Source organism: Erpetoichthys calabaricus, chromosome 2, assembly GCF_900747795.2.
Source record: "Erpetoichthys calabaricus chromosome 2, fErpCal1.3, whole genome shotgun sequence".
Classification (NCBI taxonomy): Eukaryota; Metazoa; Chordata; class Cladistia; order Polypteriformes; family Polypteridae; genus Erpetoichthys; species Erpetoichthys calabaricus.
Genome location: NC_041395.2, coordinates 96466637 through 96491593, shown reverse-complemented (window position 1 = coordinate 96491593; position 24957 = coordinate 96466637). Strand labels below are relative to the sequence as shown.

Here is a 24957-nt window from a genome sequence, read left to right as displayed (position 1 = left end):
CTTACATGGTAAGGTTTGGGGCGTTGATGGTTATGGATTATGGTAATGAACTGATGATGAATTTACAATTGATTGGTATTTATGAACCTACTTACGCAGGGTAATAGGAAAAAATTGAGGTTTTACTCATGGTTTGTCGATGTGCTGTAAGATTTTAGTAAAATCACTTTTAATGCACAAATGTCTTAATTAATTTGCAAACATTTAATGAATCAGACCCAATGTCTTCAAATCATTCTACAAGAAAGTGGCCACTTTATTACCACGTAGTTGACTCCTCCATTAGTAACAGCATCATGCCTGCAGACAGTAGTGCTATATAGAGGAAGGTAGGTATGTTTGTGTACATCAGAGGGAGAACAGTCCATCCATCCATCCATCCATTTTGCAACTCGCTGTATCCTAACTACAGGGTCACGGGGGTCTGCTGGAGCCAATCCCAGCCAACACAGGGCACAAGGCAGGAACCAATCCCGGGCAGGGTGTCAACCCACCGCAGGACACACACAAACACACCCACACACCAAGCACACACTAGGGCCAATTTAGAATCGCCAATCCACCTAACCTGCATGTCTTTGGACTGGGGGAGGAAACCGGAGCGCCTGGAGGAAACCCACACAGACACGGGGAGAACATGCAAACTCCACGCAGGGAGGACCTAGGAAGCAAACCCAGGTCCCCAGGTCTCCCAACTGCGAGACAGCAGCGCTACCCACTGCGCCACCGTGCCGCCCTGGGAGAATAGTTAGTAATAGGTATTTGAGTACCTCAGAATCTTATATAGAAATGTCTACGCATTGTGATGGGCAGCCAACATTTCAGTCTGACCGGGACGTCCCTGAACAGAAAAAAGGAGGAAGAGCAGGCTTTTCAAGGCACTGCATCCCCTGGGACGCTAGGTGGCAGCTCCCCTGGATGGAAATGGTTCCCCGGATTCCCTCAGGGCATCATGGGACATGGAGTCTGTTTCCTCAGTCCTGTTGGGTGCCGTGGGTGCCGCCAGGGGGAGCTCACAAGTAACCTGGGGAATCCTATTGTTGTTACGACCCGGAAGTACTTCGGAGGCACGAGGACGGAAGCCCACAGTACTTCCGGGCTACTTGAAGGATAATGTGGCGTTTGACCCGGAGAAGGAATACTTCCGGGTCATGGACTGTTTAAAGGACTGTTCAAAACCCAGCAAGGAGAGCCGGAGTTGGGTGGTAGAGTGACAGAGCTGCTGGGTGGAGAGGAGGATTGTGATTATTGATTATTGTTTATTATTATTACTGATTTGAGAATTGTGGCGTGTGCGGTGCTTTGTGCACTATATTTGGAGAAAATAATTAAATTCTTCTTGGTGCTTTTAAACATGTGTCTTGGACGTCTGTCTGGTGGGTTTAGCGGGGCAACAGTCCCTCTAGCGTCCACAGCATGGAAGTGTGTTTGTCTGTCTGTCCAGCCCACAATGTGTGAGGCTACAGCAATGAAGCTCAAAGAGCCGGCAAGGCGGCCACAAGTTAACAAGTCGGAAGAAGAAAGAAGTACGAGGCTACAGCATGAAGCTGAAAGAAAGCGACTCCGTCTCCAAAGTGAAACCGCTGAGGAAAGACAAATGAGAGAGAACCTCACTTAGCCGCTGATAGACAAGGGGGGGCGAGCACGTCCGCAAAACAAAAATGCATTTAAATTTTTTTTCTGACGATTTCAATAGTTTCTAGCTATTGCTAGTGTTATATAATAGGGGACTTCAGATACCTTACACACTGTTAAGTGTATCAGGAAAAAAAAATGCAGCTGGAGTTTCTTCACAAATTCAGGTGGATGTCTCAATACAAAAAATGAAAAAAGCTGAAAAATGATTTTCAGTAGGCTACTAGTCTCAATCCTAAGGCCTGAATAAACCTGAAGAGTTTCAGAAACAGAACATGAAATTCAGTGCTATGGCCTCTCTGATTGACAGAAATGAATCCAATCAATGAGATGGAAATAGCCAGAGTTGTGATCAACCACCTCATTTGCTACATCTTTGGGAAACATGTCACATGGGCCTGTATGTATGTATGCGTTGTATTTTGGTGTCTTGTCAATTCCATCTCTTGATGGATTCATGCTGTTCAAGGAGCAAATGGAAAGCCAGCCATTCACTTAAAATGAAGATCAAATGAAGTAGCATGCAGTTAATTCCAAAAGCAGCTGAAAGGATTAAAATAAAACAGAGCAAACTTAAGACTTCAGTCCCTACAATGACTTTAGTTTTGGTTTCAAAATTCTGTTATGATGGATAAGAATGTTATTTTTTTCCTTCACTTTATAAAAATTATTAACATCTAAACTACAGAGAGGACACTGATCACAAGAAGCTGGCCTTGTTAAAATTCCAATAATGGGAAAAAAACTAATGTACAGTACCTCTTGGATTGATCTAGCCTCCAGTGTAAGAAAGTTTTAAACATTTATATCAAAATCAAGGACATTACTTCAGCATTTCCTACAAGAGATCTTTCAGTCCCCACTGAGGCAATGCTAGAGTCACTAGGGGGTTAAACGTCTCTTAGGAGTTTGGTGTGTCAAGAGCATGACAGAGGAATTATCTGGGTGCATGCATTCCAGCAAATTGTGCCGTCCATCTATCAGACCAGGCAGCTATGTAGCTGCTTTGGGAATATGGCTACTTAAGGACAACTGAAGGCTCTGGGATCCAATAGCACCAAGAGGGGAAAAATTTATCTGATTTTCTTGGAGTAAATAAAGGACCACTTCTGGAATGAGATGTAAATGTACCTCACGACCACTCTACCTGCGACAGAAGAGCTGGTGGCAAAGGCTTACACTGTGGCTGGAGGAGAGGCTGAGGGGAGTTAAAAAATAAGAGCAAGAGAAGTAGGATGTATGTGCTTTTGAGTACATGATAGATGGGCAAGTGGGCCAGACACCACAACAGACCTGCAGGGGCTAAAGTCTGGTTTAGAAAGGCCCACAAAGGCAACAGGGGGGTTGTTTCTTTTGTGTTTGCTTTGGCACTCTTCTGCTTGTGTTCACCCCTTTATTAAGTAAATTTGTATAATAAAGCCACAATATTTGCTCATCTTTTGGCTGCTTTGGTGTTATTCTGGATATGATGACTATCTCAAAAGTCATTAATTTCTCAATTTTCTTATGGAAATGTTGCACTGTATTATATTTTTTAGTTATTATTCGATATTTATTTGACTGTGCACTTGAGTTGAGCCAGCTTTCTGAAAAGAGCACAATATAAGCACACTTTAAGGTAAAGGCATTTTGCAATAAATACTTTCCGTACTTTGCTAAGATTTTCTCAAATGACTGCGCACCTCTATCCTCACAAGCCCAATGGAGGGCTTATTTAATGTTTACATTAGTCAAGAGAAGCAGGACTACAGATTTCAATCAGGATGTACAGAACCAGCTCTGCTCAGTTTTACGTAATCCTCACTAATCTGAGTAGAGTTCGGTAAATCACAGCCCAGGAGATTAGCCTCTTTGATTTTCCTTATAGAGATGCTCAATGACTACAGTAGGCTGAACCCAGGAGTTACATTCTACTTGAAAGTCTGTGAGCCCCATCATAGATTCTTAGATGTGACAGTTTTAATATGAAGTCTTTTTTAACTGAAACTAGTAACTAACATTCCAAAGGAAGGAGTTAATATTGACATATTTTCTGTGGTATTTAAGTGTACTTATGTTTTGAATAGAAAAAAGAACTTGATAAGAAATAGCTGCTGTGTAAAGTAAGTAATTCACAAGGTTGATTAAAATATTCCCTGAGGTAAACATAACCAGACGGTGAAAAAACTGGGTATCAAGTTAACCAATCAAAGAGAAACAAAACACGCCAGTAAGTGTAACACCGCACACCACCATCTAAATGGACTTGGGACGACGTTTAGAACTTTGGCTCTTGCTTTGCATTCAATGTCTCTGGGAGAGGCCCTACTCACCAGAGTCTCTGTGTTGGATTACAGAAAACTGGAGGTACAGTATGAACAAATTACAATGCGCGGTATGTAGTGTTAAATGACAGTTTGTTCCAAAAAGGTCCATTACAGTTTCACTCACGTTATCTAAGTCTGTCATCCTGTTGGCATATGATGTAGTACTACACTGCCTCACACAAGCCTCTTCCTGTGACAGGCCATCACCCCTGTCATTTTATTTCCTTATTTTTATAGGCTTGTGCTTCCTGGCTCACTTCATTTTGTGTGCTTCATTGCACTGCAGTTTTATGCACATCACGCCATTTTGCTAGCCCAGTTATGGCCAGTTTTCCACAGCAACCCTTAATAATAACAAATTTTCAGATATTGTATTACTTCATTGTTTCATTCTAACTAAAGTCTGTATTATCTGAGCAGTTTGGAGAGTCATGAGAATGCTCTGTGAAATGGCACCGTGGTTAGTGCTGTGGCCTCACAGCTTCATACTGCAAGCTTTAGTCCTTTGCCGAGTCCCAGTCTGTGTGGGGTTTACACATTCTGTCCATGTTTATTATATGGACATTTTTTTGGTGTTTTCTCCAATTTTCATCCCATTGATTTGCATCTAAGGACAATTGGCACCTCTAAATAGGCCTGTTGAGTGACCTTATAATGGACTTAGGCCTCCTGTCCTGCTTTGAATCAAATGCTGCTGAGATAGGCTTTAGTCCCCGAGACACAAAACTGGATTAGGGGGGTTCAATGGCAGGTGTGTGGAGAAATTGCTGTGACAGAGTACAACAACAACAACAACAACAACATTTATTTATATAGCACATTTTCATACAAAAAGTAGCTCAAAGTGCTTTACATAATGAAGAAAAGAAGAATAAAAGACAAATAAGAAATTAAAATAAGACAACCTTAGTTAACATAAGAAGGAGTAAGGTCCGATGGCCAGAGTGGACAGAAAAAACAAAAAAAAACTCCAGAAGGCTGGAGAAAAAAATAAAATCTGTAGGGGTTCCAGGCCACGAGACCGCCCAGTCCCCTTTGGGCATTCTACCTAACATAAATGAAATAGTCCTCTTTGTAGTTAGGGTTCTCACGGAGTCACTTGATGCTGATGGTTATACAGACTTCTGGCTTTTAATCCATCCATCATTGTTGGAACATCATGGTGCTTTGGGTAGATGGTGGTGGCACAAGCCACCACCAATAGGACACCGGAAAAGGAAACAGAAGAGAGAGTAGGGGTTAGTACAGATTTTGAATGGTTATTATAATGAATTGGATATACAGAGTGTCAGGATTAAATTACAGTGAAGTTATGAGAAGGCCATGTTAAAGTAATGTGTTTTCAGTAGTTTTTTAAAGTGCTCCACTGTATTAGCCTGGCGAATTCCTACTGGCAGGCTATTCCAGATTTTAGGTGCATAACAGCAGAAGGCCGCCTCACCACTTCTTTTAAGTTTTGCTCTTGGAATTCTAAGGAGACACTCAGTTGAGGATCTGAGGTTGCGATTTGGAATATAAGGTGTCAGACATTCCGATATATAAGACGGGGCGAGATTATTTAAAGCTTTAAAAACCATAAGCAGAATTTTAAAGTCAATTCTGAATGACACAGGTAACCAGTGTAGTGACATCAAAACTGGAGAAATGTGTTCGGATTTTCTTTTCCTGGTAAGGATTCTAGCAGCTGCATTCTGCACAACTGCAAACGATTGATGTCTTTTTTGGGTAGTCCTGAGAGGAGTGCATTACAGTAATCTAGTCGACTAAAGACAAACGCATGAACTAATTTCTCTGCATCTTTCGATGATATAAGAGGTCTAACTTTTGCTATGTTCCTTAGGTGAAAAAATGCTGTCCTAGTGATTTTATTAATATGCGATTTAAAATTCAGATTACAATCAACGGTTACCCCTAAGAGTAATCATGCAGTGGTTCAGGTTAGTACAGTATGGCCTAGGCAAGTGCCTACAGTTTCACATACACCATTTTTAAAATTTTTTTAACAAAACACTATAGTTAATTCACTACATATATATTCTGCAACATATCATTTTCAGTATTCTTATTCAGCACTTTCCTGGTAGTAGTGCTCCATTACACAGCATGTGTTTTATTATAACCAGTAAAACTGTCAGATGAAACATAACTTTTAGGCAGATCTTCTCTTAGCTTGATTTCCATTACCTTTGTGTTAAAGCTTATGGAACTCATTTCTACCATTCATTCAATATCATGTGCTTCTTCTTACTTAAATATTATGTAATTACATTTTTTCTTACTGTTTGTTTCTGTTTAAATGTGCTAAATCTGTCTTAGTGAAGATCTCTGTATAAGAATAAGACTGAAGTCAAGTTAGTTAAATTGTGCACTATATGTTGAATTGAACAATAAAATTCAGTAAGCAAAAACTGTCCACAGAGCCACTCCTACTTGAAATGAAGTTATGTTTTTATTTTCATCAATTGACACACTTCAGTATTCTATTAAGGATGAAGGTCCTGTCAACCTAATGCTCCCTGGATATACCATTTAGCTGTTTGAAGTTATCCCTATATGGCAGTTAAACTGAGTAAAAGTGACATGTTGTTCAAATAAATGGCTTTTGCTAATAAGGAGTGGGAAAATGTATGCAAATAAAATAATAAAATTAATCATAGTGAACACATTTAGCAGGTGTAGAAACGTCCTGTTGACCTTCTCTTCACTTTCTTGGCCACAGTCATGACACCAGGAACTTCTGGCATTAAGTTCAATAAGCAGCCTTGTAAATTCCTCTGGAATTTACTTTGCTGAAATTCCTAGAATTACTTTCAGAGTCAGGGTGGCCCTGTAAAATGCCGGGGCCAGCAGGTCACAGTGCTTTTTACAAACCCTTACTCTCATTGCAGCCCTGTTTTTATTCTCTTTAAAAGGTGTACTCCCAGAATGCCTGTCTTTTACAGACAAAAAAAAATGCACAGCAGTCAGTGACTTGTCACAACTTTTGCTGTTTGTGATCAAGCCTCCTTCAAGAACCCCTAAGGCCCCAGAAATTCACATTGGTTGCATATCGATGGCAGATAGAGCTACCTGACCTTAGAGATTATCAGTTATCATTATATTACTAGTTATCATGCAACTCCATCTCTTGTCCTGTCACCTATCTTAGACCAAATCATTCTATGGTGATCCTAAACAAACTCAGGACACTTAAAGTGAGTCCATCCATCCATCCATTATCCAACCCACTGAATCCGAACACATGGTCACAGGGGTCTGCTGGAGCCAATCCCAGCCAACACAGGGCACAAGGCAGGAACCAATCCTGGGCAGGGTGCAAACCCACCGCAGGACACACACACACACACCAAGCACACACTAGGGACAATTTAGGATCGGCAATGCACTTAACCTGCATGTCTTTGGACTGTGGGTGGAAACCGGAGCAGCCGGAAGAAACTCACGCAGACACGGGGAGAACATGCAAACTCCACGCAGGGAGGACCTGGGAAGTGAACCAGGGTCTACAGTAAGCCTTATTTCTTATTCCATCAAGTTGCCTAAATTTCATGCACCGGTCCTTGTGGAGCTGAAAAAAATGGCTTAGAAAACTGAGATGTATACTTAATGAACACATCTGAAATAATGTGATGTTAGTATTCCACCAGGGCGGCACAGTGGCGCAGTGGTAGCGCTGCTGCCTCGCAGTTAGGGGACCCAGGTTCGCTCCCTGGGTCCTCCCTGCATGGAGTTTGCATGTTCTCCCCTTATCTTTGTGGGTTTCCTCCGGGTGCTCCAGTTTCCTCCCACAGTCCAAAGACATGCAGGTTAGGTGCATTGGTGATCCTAAATTGTCCCTGGTGTGTGTGTGTGCGCCCTGCCTGGGGTTTGTTTCCTGTGTTGGCTGGAATTGGCTCCCCGTGACCTTGTAGTTAGAATATAGTTGGATGGATGGATAGTATTCCACCTTCATCTCACATCCCAAAGATTTAAGAGTTCAAAAGAAAAATGTCTGATTTAATTTATTAGCCACAGGCATGGTTTGTGATTTCCAATGTTAATGTGGTGTCCATGAGACGTCAGTAAAAAACAAGGATATGAGTTTTTAGTTCCGGCTTAGAATTACTGAACACAATTATGAGACAAAAAAAAGTCTCAGTGTCTTTTCAATGATTTGTAATAAATACTTTCCATCTGTTGAAAGCTTTTTGCTTTGAAAATCTGTTTACACAGGCATCATCCTGTTTCTTCTTGTGAATAAATCTTAACAGCCCCACCTTAACCACCACTATTCAGAGATAATGCCTTTTTTTTTGATCCACACAAAATACACGAACCACATGGTGTTCTCCATATATAAACCAAGTGGCAGGTCACTAGTGAAAGTCTCCAGCTAAGAGAACCTGCAGAAGAAGGCGCTCAGTCCACAGGACAAAATGGGCCTAAGGAATCAGGCACCGATATGGTGTCTGCTGTGGATCTTATCTGTAGGGAGCAGCTCTGCACAGGAAGGCAAGACATCTTTTTTGATTTTTTCTCTTTTCAAGTGGGCATTGATAGTTAATTATAGGATAAACCGAGAATGAGTTTAGGATCTCTGGTAATAAAATTTTAATATTATTGTTGTTTGAAAAAAATCACAATATTGACATGTACTGGACCTTTTATTGAACTAGCCATTTATTAGACATTGAAAGGTCTGAATGCCTAAAACCTTTGCAATAAAATCTTACTAAAGACAGCTATAGAAAACTACCCAATCAGAAAAAGATCAACTTTTATCCAACTATTAAGTTAGATTACAAAGAGAATTAAACATAGAAACTTTTTTTTTCTGGAATAAAACATAAATGATCTCCCTGGATAACAAAGAAGATTTATTTTCTGCAGAACAGCTCTAAGAAAACAAAAATGCTTTGAGCCAGTCTCTTATTAGTACAAAAGATCAGTCATTGTTTTGTATAATTCCTTTCCCAGAATTCAATATCGCAAGACTACACAAAACCTAAAGGAAAAAAGTAACACAGAACAGTATTAAAAGATCACTGGTAAAGAAGCAGAGAAAAAGGACTGATTTATAAGCTAATTTAAAATTAATAGATTGGGGTGCCAGAGCTGCAGGGAGTTGGGCTAAGATCTGGCCCTCTTGCAAAGCTGCACTGGAATGAGGTGTTTCTGAAACTGAATATAACAAAGACAGGGTTGTAATGGTGGGGGACAGGTAACCAAAACCGTGTTATCACACTGAAATAGTCCAGTCAATGGTAATGAAGTTGGCCTTTTGTTTAGATTTGTCCCTTCTTACGGCAAAGGCTACCTTCTACATCAGTGATTCATTGGAACCCATGGTGGGTTGGAGTGGTGGAACAAGGGGACAACTCAGAAATCATAGATCACTCAAAACTAAACTTTTGCATGTACATTATTGTTCATGCAATTTAAAAAGTATAGGTTTCAAGAATTAAATTGGGGAGCCATAATGGGATAACACTACAAAAACCACACATTACTTCAAAACAGCTAAGCGGATTACCATGACATTTTGCACGTTATTACAGTTAAATAAATTTAACATAAAGAGTTTATGGAGTTTTAAAGGTATCCTGAAGAATAGGGAATAACACAAAAATGGCTAGTTGCCCATCTTACATGGTGTATCGACAATTTGGTTATTTTAATAACGTGGGATTGAACATCTATATGTGAAACCACAGCATACTAGGAAATACAAAGAATTAGCATTCATGGTTCCAATCCAGTAAGGAGTTGCCAAAATTATGGAACTGGCAACTTATGGGGTAGATCCTTAATATTTCTACCATTTCTTACAAGAATGTTGCACAGACAATCCCATTGTTAGAACTATAAAAGTTTTCTCTTTTTGGAGTTTCATATTTTAACCGTGTTTGCTTTATAGAAAAGTTTGTGATGGTACTGCCTCATGTCTGAGTATATATTTTTTACTTATATTTAGAGTATGCTTTGAGATTTTATTTACTTGATCATAAGTGGCATGGTGACACAGAGATTAGCATTACCACCTCACAGTCCTAATCATTTCTATTTGTGTGACTTTCCCTAAGCACTTCTAAATCCTCTCTGACCTTAAACGCATGCAGAATACATTCATGGTCAGTTATAAATTTTCTTGGTTTGATTAAGTGTGTGTGTGTGTGAGTGTGTGCGTTTGTGTGAATAAGCCTGCCTGGGTTGGTTACTGCTACTGTCCAGCTCTACCATTAAAAAGCATTATCTCCCTGCTATCTTGTGATGGACAAACTGAGTTTGGATTAATGGAGTTTACTGATCAGTTTGTGAATTTGATAATTATGTTAAGCCTCATGTCATGATGCTGGCTGGAAATTGCACTGTTTAAAATAATGATTGTTTGAATGTGCTTCATTTTGCTAGGCACGACTGCTGAGACTGAAGCAAGTGTTACATTCGTTCCTCCAATTAATGCTGGACCCCTTCTTATATGTAAGTATCATTGCTAATTGTTGATATTGATATATAGATAAAAACATAAGAAATTTGACAAATGAGAGGAAACCATTCAGTCCATCAAGCCTGTTTGTTTAGCTGATAGCTAAGCTGTCCCAATACAATAAAATTTATGTAGCCATGTCATAATAGATAGATAGATAGATAGATAGATAGATAGATAGATAGATAGATAGATAGATAGATAGATAGATAGATAGATAGATAGATAGATAGATAGATAGATAGATAGATAGATAGATAGATAGATAGATAGATAGATAGATAGATAGATAGATAGATAGATAGATAGATACTTTATTAATCCCAAGGGGAAATTCACACAATTGAATTCACACAACTCTTTATAAAGTGAAGAAAAAAATAACATTCTTATCCATCATAACAGTATTTTGAAATCCACTCCAACCAAAACTAAAGTCATTGTACTGACTGAAGTCTTAAGTTTGCTCTGTTTTATTTTAATACTTTCAGCTGCTTTTGGAATTAACTGCATGCTACTTCATTTGATCTTCATTTTAAGTGAATGGCAGGCTTTCCATTTGCTCCTTGAACAGCATGAATCCATCAAGAGATGGAATTGACAAGACACCAAAATACAACGCATACATACATACAGGCCCATGTAACTTATTATGTTTCCCAAAGATGTAGCAAATGAGGCGGTTGATCACAACTCTGGCTATTTCCATCTCATTGATTGGATTCATTTCTGTCAATCAGAGAGGCCATAGCACTGAATTTCATGTCCTGTTTCTGAAACCCTTCAGGTTTATTCAGGCCTTAGGATTGAGACTAGTAGCCTACTGAAAATCATTTTTCAGCTTTTTTCATTTTTTGTATTGAGACATTCACCTGATTTTGTGAAGAAACTCCAGCTGCATTTTTTTGTCCTGATACACTTAACAGTGTGTAAGGTATCTGAAGTCCGCTATTATATAACACTAGCTGTGTAAGCCCATGCTGTAAAAACCCATCAGTTAAGACTTTAGGAAAGAGACAGAGGATTTATAAGTAATCCACAAATGTTGGGACACCTGCAGGAATTGTTTCCATCAATGTTCAAGGCTTAATTAACTTCATTTGCTTTTAGAAATGCTGCAAGTTGTTAACCCATTACATATTCACAGAAAAGGGCTTTTTTGTTTGTTTCTGAAAATTTCATTATTCTTCAGTGTTTTACTATTTCACATTATTCAATGGACTTGAACTGCGCACATTGCAATAAAAAATGGAAAAATTATGGTGTTTTAAAACTTTTGACAGACAGTGTACATATGTCCTGTAATGAACTGATGGCTCATCTGGGGTTGTTTCCTGCCTTACTCTCAATGCTACAAGGATGGGCTGCAGTTGCTTAAACTCTGAATTGCCTTCAGTTGGTTTGACAATAAGTGGATGGAAAGTGACAGAGACTGAGAACTGTGGCATTCTATAAATCTTATTATATTATTAGATTCTATTTAATTCTGGATTTTCATTAACACTGCTTGAAGTTAGACAAGTTAGGTAGTGAATTGGTTTTTACAATTTCTAATCAAAGGGTCACACTAAGCTTTGACTGTACAATGTGTCAGAAAACCATTTTTCCCTTCAATGTTTCAGCCCGTAGCCCTGCTCAGAACAACAAAGTGTGTAGCATCTGGGGAAATTTTCACATCAAGATGTATGATGGAGAGGTCTATCAGTTTCCTGGAACATGCAACTATGTTTTAACGTCACACTGTGGAAGTAACTATGAGGATTTTAATATTCAAATACGGAAGAATGTGGTGAATGAACAACCCAAGATCATCCATGTTACCATGAAGCTTGATGGGACAGTTGTGACTGTCAGTGGTGACACTATTTCTGTAGATGACAAACAGTAAGTTGGCTAATGATGGTAAAGTTTTTTGTCAAATGCTACATGGTCTTGTACCTTCTCTGCAGAATATGTGTTCAAACTAAAAAAAACAGTTGCATCGAAAAAATTCTCTGCTGAGAAGCAGCTCAAACACTCTCATTCAAATGACTTTTGCAAATAGTCTGCATTACAAAAAATACAGTAGGTAGTTCAAACAAAAAAGTATATCCACTCCAATGAATTGGATTTTTGTTGTATTTCAAATTGTTGTTGTATTTCACACTGCAGATGCATGTTCTGTCCACAGAATGAACATAAAATGGAACAATACCAAATCTTACTAAGCTATTAGTTTCCATTACAAATGAAAATACCTTAATTATTAGGACATTGGTTGTATCAGAAATGTGTGGCCATTATGGCACTCCAGGATCCACATTGTTCAGTTTTGAACTATTGTTGGTACAACCTTTTATATAAAAAGAACATATAAATGTATTTTTATTTCCTTTTTCAATAACAATCCTTCCATTTCAGAGTTTTACTACCTTACAACCAGTTGGGTGTTCAGATTGAAAAGAGCAGCTTATATGTCAAGATCAAGGCCAAATCTGGTGTGATGGTCACCTGGAATGGAGAGGATGCCTTGATGGTGAGAAAATGGAACCACACCATGTGGTTTGAAAAACGTTTTCTTAGCTACTGATTTAAAGATTAAATTCTGTTGCAGTAAGCTCTGCATGAATTGTCAGATTGTAGCTGTGTTGCTGGTATAGAGGAGAGAATAATCCTAATTTAATTAAATGTCATTATCTTGAGAGTCAGTTGATTTTTAGACAAAAAGTCTTGTTTCTCCAATGTATAAAGGCAGGGCGTTATACAGTAATTGTAATCTTACTAACATTACACACAAATACCATCCTTCGTCTTACAGTTTTTGAGCAAACATGGCAGCTCCACACTGCCTTTTTGGTTATGGTCATTGCCTAAGAATAATTCAGATTCTGAGAATGCCTTTCTTAGATTGATTAGGAATTGAACTGGGGCTCTTATTTTTAGATTGGCCGTTGTCTGATTGAGGATGTTCAAAAACAGTTTCACAGGTACAACTTTATCAAGGATTTTACTGGCTTGTGGTGGTAAAGTGAAAGCTAAGATTTAACAGTTTTAATGTACCTGTCCATCTACATGCTAATTCTTACCCACAGCCACAACCTCGAGTAGTGTTGGAAATAATGAGAGTGCAGGTGGTCAAAAGGAGATTCCTGCATTGCTTCGCTGGGCTTAGCATCAGGAGCTCAGTAACATGTGTGGACTTTGAAGCAGAACCACTTGTTATCTTGATTGAGTGTTTTTTTTTGTGCTGCTTTTTAGAGATTTGCAAATAACACCTGTTTGACTTTGTGTCTTCTTTTGTAAAATTCTCTGGTTCTGGCACCTAAATATATAAATAAATAATTCAAAGAAGAAAATCTTTATTGATCATCTCTTCACAGCACAAACCTTGAAGAACGGACTATAAGGATTAATTAAATTCCCCATGGGCTTAAATAGGCAAACTGCTCTTTGTAAACATTCTTAAGTCCAGATGTTGTTGTAACACTCTAGGCTTTGGAAGAGGATACTAGGATTTTGAGAAATGTAGGTAAGGCTAAGCAACCTTGACTAATCCAGAGGTACTTCATCCTTTTAATGGAAACCAGTTCCTGGAGAGCCAGCAGCCACTTACTGCTTCATATTAGTAAACTTGAAATGAACCTAAATACTCCACACACCTTATGTATGACCATAACATCAAATGTCAAAAGGGGAGGAAGTCTGTGTATTTGTTAGACTGGTCATATAATGTGTGGTGTTAGTGCAATGTGAAAGAACTTGTAGAGCCACCACTGATGGCCAACTGCATGTTATGATAACCTTTGACCCTTTCAGTAGTCATGACAGATATTTAAAAATACCTGCATCTGCCATGTTGATACCAGACAGTAGTAAAAACAGTTGAAAGAGGGGCAAGACTGAGCTAAGCCAGAGGAAGAGGCAAAGGATTGTGCAGCTAGTTAGGAAAACTGGCTTATATAGCTGTATATGGTATAAAGGTATTTCACTTACATTTTCCACTACCTTATCAGTTGTATGACTAGTAAAATCTTCATTTCTTATATAAAGAAATCTAATTTTACTCCCTTTTTATAATCCTTCAATTATGGGTATAATAATCATATCTATCTATCTATCTATCTATCTATCTATCTATCTATCTATCTATCTATCTATCTATCTATCTATCTATCTATCTATCTATCTATCTATCTATCTATCTATCTATCTATCTATCTATCTATCTATCTATCTATCTCAGAAAGAAAATCAAAGAAAGATTTTATGAGAGCTTAAAAACATTCTTACGAGAATCTAAAACACTCTTCTTAAAGAAAGATTTTTTTTGTGCTTTGGGAAACTAAGGATATCGGTCTTACCCTATACTCAAATTCTCTACCCAGGTGGAAATGCCTGAAAAGTACATGAATGAAACATGTGGGCTCTGTGGTGATTTCAATGGCATTGAAAATTATGGAGGCTTTTATGCAAATGGTGAGTCCTGTTATAAGATCAGTTCTTTAATTCTGTTAAAAAGAAAGCAATACTAATTTAGAAAAAAAAGGAAAAGAGACATTAAGACAAGAAAACCTTGATTCACAGATTTTATGCAGTTTAAATAAACAACCTCTGGAACTTGTCTTTCATTTGAACCGAGATATTCAATCATGGAACAGCTATTTTCCATTCGTTATATAATCCAGTGTCAAGGTTAAACCTATGGTCAAAGTATGATCACTTAAAATATCTTTTATTTTGCATTTTTTCCAAGGTGATGCTAAGGATAATAATAAACTAAATATGTCTTTGGGCAATATTGTACTTCTGTGGTTATCATTGATGCTTTCACTGACCCAGTTTTCCCAGTTTGGAATACTATTTTCCTTATATAGATTGCATGCTATTCCCTGTATCTGCACTTTTCCTTTCACATCTTCAATGTATGTACGAGGGGGGGACCCAAAAATAACCGGAAATATTTTTAAAATGTGTTTAATTTAATTTTCTGTACAAACTACAATTAGTCTCCTTCAAAGTACTCTCCATTGGCGAAAATACACTTATCTAACCATTTGTTCCATTTTTCGAAACATTTTTTAAATTCGTCTGAAGTAATGCCCATTAATGCTCTGGTCGTTTTTTGTTTTACCTCTTCGACGTCAGCAAAACGCCTTCCTTTCAAGTATTTTTTCATCCGAGGGAACAAAAAGAAATCACACGGAGCTAAATCCGGTGAGTAGTGTGGGTGGTTCAAGGTTGTCATACCGTTTCTTGCCAAAAATTGGTGAATGCTGAGAGCAGTGTGAGATGGAGCGTTGTCATGATGAAAGAACCAATCGCCCGACTCCCACAAATCAGGGCGTTTCCTTCTCACACTGTTGCGCAACCTACTTTTACAAAAAAATTCACTGAACACAAGCACAAACTTCCAGACTGATGGCACTTGGCAGACTGACTTGTGAGGAGTGTAACTAGATCGCCCTAGCGGCCCAACCATGTACTACAAGTACCAACCTAACGACAACAAAATTCCGGTTATTTTTGGGTCCCCCCTCGTATATTAGGTTAATTGATCACTTTAAACTCACCCAAGTATGAATATGGCTATCTGTGTTAGTGGGGCTGGTAATTGGGATAGACTCTGTCTCTACATGACCCCAACTTGGATTAAATGTGTATGAGACTGTTATGTTATGATAATATGATCCTTCACATCAAAGATGAGCTTTATTATAAATCTGAACTATGTATTAATTTCTTATTTATACCTCCAGGGATAAAAGTAACTCCAATTGAGTTTGGCAACCTTCAAAAATTTGATGGACCAAAAGAAACATGTCAAGATGTTCTTCCTCAACCTGCCAGTAAAAATGTTCAGAATACGGTAAGCTATTTTTCCCTTAGAAAAAGTTAAATAAATCTAGAAACAGAACAGAAATATAAGTACGTAGATGTTTTGATAAAAATACTATGGTCTTATGATGAGGGTGACTGGTGTTGGTAGTACCATAAACTAACACTTTTCTCTTTTCTTTTGTTCATTAGCAACCAATCTGTGAGCAGATTCTCTCCAGTCCAGTGTTTGCCAGCTGCAATGCACTGCTCTCCATAACCTCCTTTGTCCAGGCCTGTGTGATAGACATGGTTGACTGTGGTAAAAATAAGACCTCTTCCTGTCTATGTCATACCGTGTCAGAATATTCCCGTCAGTGTGCTAATGCTGGAGGTCATCCCCAGAACTGGAGGACAGCTGAATTTTGCAGTAAGTGTCACAGATCAAAGAAACACTGGTAACGAATAAACATAAACACTCAAAAATTGCACCCTTCACTATTTAGTTAATTTATGTTTGGAAGATCTTCTCCCTGTACTTAGGATTTCTCCCGCTTCCTAAAAATGTTCATAGTAGATTGATAAGACCCTTATGATTGAGCATACATGTGTGTGTGAGTGTGCCCTGGGACAGATTGGAACCCTGCCTAGGGATGGCTCCTGCCTTGTGTTCCATGCTGTTGGAATAGGTTTTTGCTTCCCACAACCCTAAGATAGACAAAGTGGGCCCAGGTTATTAGTGGATGGATGGATTGGATGGATGGATGGATGGATGGATGGATGGATGGATGGATGTTTGGGGAAAATATTTATCTCAAGTATACTATTCCAGAAAGACAGTACTGGGAGAATGAGGCCTCGACATAACAGAAGTTTTATGTTGGCCATATGGGCACTATGCCATCTATATCGATTACCAGAACATGTGAACTATGGCTCTGACCTACTTAAGCTCAAAGTGCACTGACTAAGAATAAATTTAATTCACATTAGATTGATTGAGCCAGAAAAATTAGCTAAAGCCTGGGTCTGTGTTACATATGAAAAAGTTTGGGAACCCCTCTTAATTCTTTGGATTTTTGTTAATCATTGGCTGAGCTTTCAAAGTAGCAACTTCCTTTTAGTATATGACATGCCTTATGGAAACAGTAGCATTTCAGCAGTGACATTAAGTTTATTGGATTAACAGAAAATTTGCAATATGCAGCATAACAAAATTAGTCAGGTGCATAAATTTGGGCACCCCCGACAGAGATATTACAGTACATCAATACTTAGTTGAGCCTCCTTCTGTAAATATAACAGCCTCTAGACACCTCCTATAGCCTTTGATGAGTGCCTGGATTCTGGATGGAGGTATTTTTGACTATTCTTCCATACAAACTCTCTCCAGTTCGGTTAAATTTGATGGCTGCCGAGCATAGACAGCCTGCTTCAAATTATCCCATAGTTTTTTGATGATATTCAAGTCAGGGGACTGTGATTGCCTTTCCAGAACATTGTACTTCTCTCTCTGCATTAATGCCTTTGTAGATTTCGAACTGTGTTTTGGTACATTGTGTTGTTGGAATATCCAACCCCTGCATAAATTCAGCTTTGTGACTGATGCTTGAACATTATCCTGAAGAATTTGTTGTATATTGGGTTGAATTCATCCGACCCTCGACTTTAACAAAGGCCCCAGTCCCTGAACTAGCCACACAGCCCCACAACATGATGGAACCTCCACCAAATTTGACAGTAGGTAGCAGGTGTTCTTCTTCCGCCATGCAAAGCGCTTTTTGTTATGACCAAATAACTCAATTTTTGTCTCATCAGTCCAAATCACTTTTGTCCAAAATGAATCTGGCTTGTCTAAATGAGCATTTGCATACAACAAGAAACTCTGTTTGTGGTGTGAGTGCAGAAAGGGCTTCTTTCCCATCACCCTGCCATACAGATGTTCTTTGTGCAAATTGCGCTGAATTGTAGAACGATGTACAGATACACCATCTGCAGCAAGATGTTCTTGCAGGTCTTTGGAGGTGATCTGTGCATTGTCTGTAACCATTCTCACAATCCTGAGCATATGCCGCTCCTGTATTTTTCTTGGCCTGCCAGACCTGGGTTTAACAGCAACTCTGCCTGTGGCCTTACATTTCCTGATTACATTCCTTACAGTTGAAACTGACAGTTTAAACCTCTTACATAGCTTTTTGTAGCCTTCCCCTAAACCATGATACTGAACAATCTTTGTTTTCAGATCTTTTGAGAGTTGCTTTGAGGATCCCATGCTGTCACTCTTCAGAGAAGAGTCAAAAGGAAGCACAACTTGCAATTTACCACCTTAAATAGCTTTTCTCATGATTGGACACACCTGTCTATGAAATTCAAGGCTTAACAAGCTAATCCAATTGCAAGTAATCAGTATTGAGCAGTTACATGCATTCAAATCAGCAAAATAACAAGGGTACCCAAATTTTTGCACAGCCAGTTTTTCACATTCGATTTAATTTCACTAACTAAATACTGCTTCACTAAAAATCTTTATTCGGAAAACACCCTAGTACTCAGATGTTCCTAGGAAATGAAAGACATACCACTGTTATCTTTTTTGTTGAAAGTAGAGTAAATTATTATGCAGGCTGAGAGGGGTTCCCAAACTTTTTCATATGACTGTATGACTACTAGGAAACATTTTAATATTGTTTATCATTATTCAACAGCTAAGAAGTGCCCCCAGAACTTGATCCACAGTGAGTGTGGCAGCCCATGTATCAATACTTGCTCTCACCCAGTGCAAAATCAGCTTTGCATCAAGAACTGCAGTGATGGCTGCTTCTGTCCACCAGGTAACGTCAAACTCTATTCAGAGAAAAATGTAAACCAACCAATTAACTTATTGCATAATTTGAAAGCTAAAGTTTGATTAGCAAGTCAAGTCTATGACGCAGTATATATTGATCTCATTTACCAAACTAATGTACTAAAAATATGCTTTCACAAATTTTCTCAGGCACAAGATCAGTCAAAATTTAGAAATGTAATTACTACTAGGAATTTTTTATCAATGATAGTTGCCAAGGGAGTATTTTTGATTAAACATACAGAACATTATATTAAATTCATTAAAAAGAGAAGTAGCACAAATGATGAACTCAAAAAACCGTTTTCTTCCACTTCCTATTTTTTGTTAAGTACATTACAGTCTATTAAAATTGTAAAAAGGAAGTTGGATAGTGAAAGAGTACAATTGTTGTGGCGATTGGGTGTTGTTTTTATTAGAACACTATAACAGTTTTGATGAGAACAGGCCGTTCACCCCAATAAAACAGGCAAATCCTAAGAAGTCAAGTTTTGAAAGGCCCTAAAGTCCTACTCCCAACCACACTACTTGGTAATTAATTTCAGATATATATTGTTCTCTGTGTGAAGATAAACTGCATAACATCTGTGCAGAGTGTACTCTTAACAGGTTCCATCTGTGTTTCTGTGTTCTGATTGATGAACACAATTTAAAGAAATATATGGGATCCACCATACTAATTCCTTTCATAATTTTAAAAAAACATCAGTCATGTCAGCCCTTAATCTTAATTTGCTAATCACAAAGGGTTCAATAATTTCAAGCTTTCTTCATAGTTCACATTTTGCAGTCCTGGGATCAGCCAGGCCACTCTTCTCTGGACTTTTTCTAGTGCCAGTATGGCTTTTTGGTAATATGGAGATCAAAACTAAATACTGTGCTCTAGCTGAGGCCTCAATAGCTTAACTATAATTTTCCCTGTTTCATACTCGAAACAAACTTGGACAGCATGAGCGGCAGAGATCAAATGTTAGTACTTCACAGGAGGAGAAACTAAGAGTCATTACGGAATTTTTAGTTAATATTTAATAATCTTTTACAATTTATTTAAAAAATGTGTGTGTATATATACTGTATATATGTATGAAGCCATACAGAATGCATTATTAAACATAAGATAAAGGTTTGAATTTAACTTAAGGGTTAATTAAATGTGACTTAAGGATGAAACTACAAGAGGTCTCTGCCTCATCTTAGAGAGGCGACCAACATAAATTTTCAGTGTTGGAATGAGGTGAGTGAATAAGGAACACCCTTCCAGAAAGCGAGGATAAACTGATGGGAAAGCCCATACACCCCTCCTATGAAGTGGTGCTAAGATCTATAGGGCAATCCACTAAACACTCCTCTTAACGAAGAGATGTTCAGAATAATGGGGAGAATAAGCAAGAGTCAGAAGTTACTGGTGGCATTAGTTGATTGTAGGAGGTGATAAAGTTCTACTGTACATATTAAGAGTCAAGATAACGTTATATATTACATGAGGCAATGGTAATTAAACAAAATATAATAGCAGATGAATTTTTTAATTGATTGCTCACTTCATGGATTGAGATGTTTGTGCATAACTCTGTGCAAATAAAGAAATGTTCTACATTCTCATCTGGGCTCCATGACTGCCTTATTTGAAGATAGAGGAAAGTATTTTCCAAGACATGATTAGGCAGTTATACTCAAATGAAAGGTAGGGCCCAAAAACAAAAGTCTGCACTCCACCATAGGTCTGAAACTAAAGTTAAGGTCCCAGCACTCTAAGCACCCTTACCCCAAACTCAAGAGACTACCAGAATATTTGGACCCTTAACAATGCGCTGCAGTGCTGTCCAGGAAAACTTAACAGCATACATATATTCTCTTTCCTTAATTCAGGAAAGTGTTCTACCATTTTGTCATTATAGTGCATATTGCCTGCAAATGCATTTTTAAGAAGCTTAAATTATACAGATGCTATTTCACAAATGGATTCTGTGATGTAAGTAGACTTTTAAATGTAAAGTGGTGTAGTGGCTAAGGCAATGGCTCTTAAATCTCGAGGTTACCTGCTCACTTGCTGCCTGTGACTCACTATGTGACGCTCAGAAAGTCAACTAACCTGCCTGTCCTCTACCTAAAATAAAACTGGAAAGCATGTAAACAAGTGTAGAGTTTCCTTGGTTAAAGCTGTCAGGAAAAAGTGAACAAACGCTTGTAATAAAATTTAAATATATATATATATATTTCTTAATCATGCTCTGGGCTAACTGCCAAATCTACAAACGTCATGTAAAATTGAGTATGGATTTGTTTGTGATTACACCCTGCAGTGGGCTGCCTCTCCACCCAGAGTGAGGGGCCGCAATATGGCAGATACTTTTAGGACAGGATATGGCCCCCTTGGCCCTGAACTAGATACACAGATTATAAAATGGAATAATGAACATTCTGGGCGGCATGGTGGCATCATGGTAGCGCTGCTGCCTCGCAGTAAGGAGACCTGGGTTCGCTTCCCAGGTCCTCCCTGTGTGGAGTTTGCATGTTCTCCCTGTGTCTGCATTTGTTTCCTCTGGGTGCTCCAGTCTCCACCCACAGTTCAAAGACATGCAGGTTACGTGCATTGGCGATCCTAAATTGTCCCTAGTGTGTGCTTGCTTAGGATTTGTTCCTACCCTGAGCCCTGTGCTGGCTGGGATTGGCTCCAGCAGACCCCCGTGACCCTGTGTTAGGATATAGCGGGTTGGACAATGACTGACTGAATATTCTTTAATTTGATCACAGGTAGCTTGTACTTAACATGGACTGCACCTGTTCATTGTGGGATGTACGTTTTCAGGATAAATGCATTTCAGCGAAGTTTACATTGTTTCAACACAAAAATGGATGTGTTTGAAAATACAGTATATCAAGTTTTAGTATTTTAATGTAGATTATGTATTTTATTTAGAGTGAATAACCTTTAGGATATGTTTCAGAATGAATTTATGCAAGCCAGAATGGAGTATCAAATCATTTCAATAGAGCTCTGTATGCATTAAATAGAGTGTACATTTTTTAATTTAGAGCATTTTTATTTTAATTCAAAGAATATGACTCTCAGTGTTCAGCTGATCTATTTCAATATGTAGTGCTGTTTCCAGTATAAAGTGTATGCCTTTCAGCATGGACTTTATGTATTTCATGTATACAATATGTGATTTAGTATGCAGCATATACTTTCCACTAAATAATGCATACATTTCAAAAAGAATTTGCGTGTTATGGTGCACCATTTGTTTCAGTATATAGTGTATGTCACTCATCATCAACTGTATGTGTAAAGTCTGTTAAGTTTAACATTTATACATTTTAAAGAATAAATTATGTTTTAAAAGGCACATCATAGAGGGTAACGTAATATGCTCAACAAAAACTTTAAGGCAAATACCCAGCACTGTGAAATACTGGCTCTAGAGTACCAAACACACAGCCATTTATAACAAAAATCAAAATGTGAAGTCAGAGTTTCAGAAAGTGTATGAGAGCGTTCTGCGGTGGCATGAGCTTCTCAAAACCTTCACACTGAAACATTTCTTGCTTGACAGGTATGGTCTTGGATGACATAACTAAGAAAGGCTGTATCCCCCTAACAAAATGTTCTTGTACCCACAATGGCCAAGTATACCACTCTGGGCAGTCATACTCCAGTAACTGCAGAAGCTGGTAGGTTACATTCATTTGCTGCTGTTTGTTTTTTTGCATGCATTAAATCACAATACTATAATTAAACATTGAAATCTTAATTGTCATCAACAGTACCTGTAGTGGAGGATTATGGACTTGCAAAGATTTGGACTGTCCTGGGACTTGTGCTGTAGAGGGTGGCTCCCACATCACCTCTTTTGATGGAACACAGTTCACTTTCCATGGAGACTGCACTTACTTACTATCCAAGGTTAGCTCAGTATCAAAACCTTACAACTTAATAAATAGCCAGAGACCTTGCTGGTCACTGGGCAACTGACTGAGCTAAACAATGTTTATTCTTCTATTCCCAAATGTAAGTGAGATTAAGATGACTCGGCACCCAGTGTTACATTTTTTCAGTATTTTGTATTTTATTTTGTCTCTTTTTAAGGATCATGTGGATAACAGATTTGCCATTCTATCTGAGATTGTCAAGTGTGGACAATCAAATACAGAAACATGTCTGAAGTCTGTGACTCTGTCTTTGCCCACCACAAATACGGTTAGTAACATCTGAGGGGTTTAAGTTGCCTGACTAACTGTCAGGGAGAATAGGGTGATTCTTTAGAGTAATTTATGGATGAAATCTGAATAACAAGGCTCTGCAGCATTGACCTGGTGAGAGCTTGCAATGGTGGCAAGTGATGGGACCCACCATTATTCTTGTTTGTCTTTCATGGATATACTTGTCTTGCTTTCATGATAGGTTGTTTTTAGCCAACTACAATTCTTCATCCCTCATTTTGTGATTAATATTATTTATTTTGTTTACTATTCTGGCAACATTGCTATGTTTTTGATTTGCCACCATTTAGTGATGACCTTTGCGTTGTCACGGCCATGTTGTTTATTATGACATGCCCATTGCCAGTCATGTTATATACTTGTCATGACCTTCCATCTACAGTATTTAAGATGGCAGTATGCAGATTTTAACATTCAAGCTCTTGGATTCACAGTTAATCAAACAACTATCTAGTTAAAGTAAATTAAATAAGCTATTATGAGGACATTTTAAAAAAGTTTTTTTTATATACAGTATTATTTGTTCTGTCTGCATTTCTTGGTATTTTGAGCCCTGCTTGCTTTAAGACAAAGATTTTGTTTCCTTTTGTTTCTTGCATCAGCTAGTTATTTCCTCTTTCCCTTTTCCTCTGGACTCAACTTCATGATAAGGTGCAAGGCTCTGATATAATACAGATGAATAGATTTACGCAGTTTGTAAGGCTACTGTAACACTGAAGCCTGGTCTCAGACTCAAATCCAGAGTCTGGAATTTTTTATATCTTCCTGGACTTGTTGGTGTTCATACCCAACTAACTTCCTTAGAATGATGTTTATTTTTATTTTCCTTTTTGTGTGTTTGCATACAAACACTGCAAATATCTGCTAGCTGTAGTGTGTAGAATGTGTGTAACAAGAGGTTATAGATCAGTTTCTATTATGGAAGAGAACATGAGTGCAAATAAAACAGTCTTCACTTTTAAATCTTCACTGTGTGCATAAACCTGAGCGTGTGTGTACACACAGACACATAGAGGTAGATAGAAAGTGAAGACCTGTGGCTGTTGATTTAGATAATGTGTTGAAAGTGGAAGGGGAGGTGGTGCCGGTATGTTCTTAGGGTAAGTAGGAGAAACAGGGGGTAATGATTCCCATACAGTTTAAGGGCTGGAGTCTCCTCAGAGTGTTGAAGTCTTCTTGGGCATCCAGGTCAGCTGTTTCCTCAGGGTGATCCTCAGAGAGGTGAATGAGTCAAGAAAGAGAGAAGCAGAGAAAGTGAAAGTGAACAGCAGGGTTAGTTGTTGCCTAATGACTAACATCTCCTTAGCTGTTATCAAGGCCACTCTCACCTTGCTGATAGTCTGCCAGAAATGCACAAGTGATGCATTTCACTGCAGCCCTGTTTTGGGAGTGGCTCAAGAAGAGTAGGATAATCTCCACTGACACATTGGGCTAATTAGATATGGCGTTCATTGTCCATCACTGGACATATTCTTTGGTCACAATCTTCTCTTTCAAAGTAAACAATGATCTATAGACTTTTATTACTTGGTTAGAGTCTATACAATAAATTTAAGAGGCAGTTTCAAAGACCACAGTTTGGCACTTGAGCGTGTTACAATGGGACAACAACATGATGTTTGGACAGCTATCAAATGAGTAAGAACTGCTGAAAAAATATCAAATATCAATAAATGAAATGTTTTCAG

General features: G+C 38.3%; 1 protein-coding gene across 1 annotated transcript in view; it reads left to right on the top strand.

The window, feature by feature from the left end:
• The first annotated feature begins 11992 nt into the window (after positions 1-11992).
• Positions 11993-24957, top strand: part of LOC114645302 (mucin-5B-like) — a 111784-nt gene continuing 98819 nt past the window's right edge. Inside the window, 9 exon segments of the mRNA XM_051922497.1 lie at positions 11993-12291; positions 12808-12922; positions 14772-14862; positions 16143-16252; positions 16414-16630; positions 18906-19031; positions 22603-22720; positions 22814-22952; positions 23136-23246. Of these exon segments, the coding sequence (XP_051778457.1) occupies positions 11993-12291; positions 12808-12922; positions 14772-14862; positions 16143-16252; positions 16414-16630; positions 18906-19031; positions 22603-22720; positions 22814-22952; positions 23136-23246 (1326 nt within the window).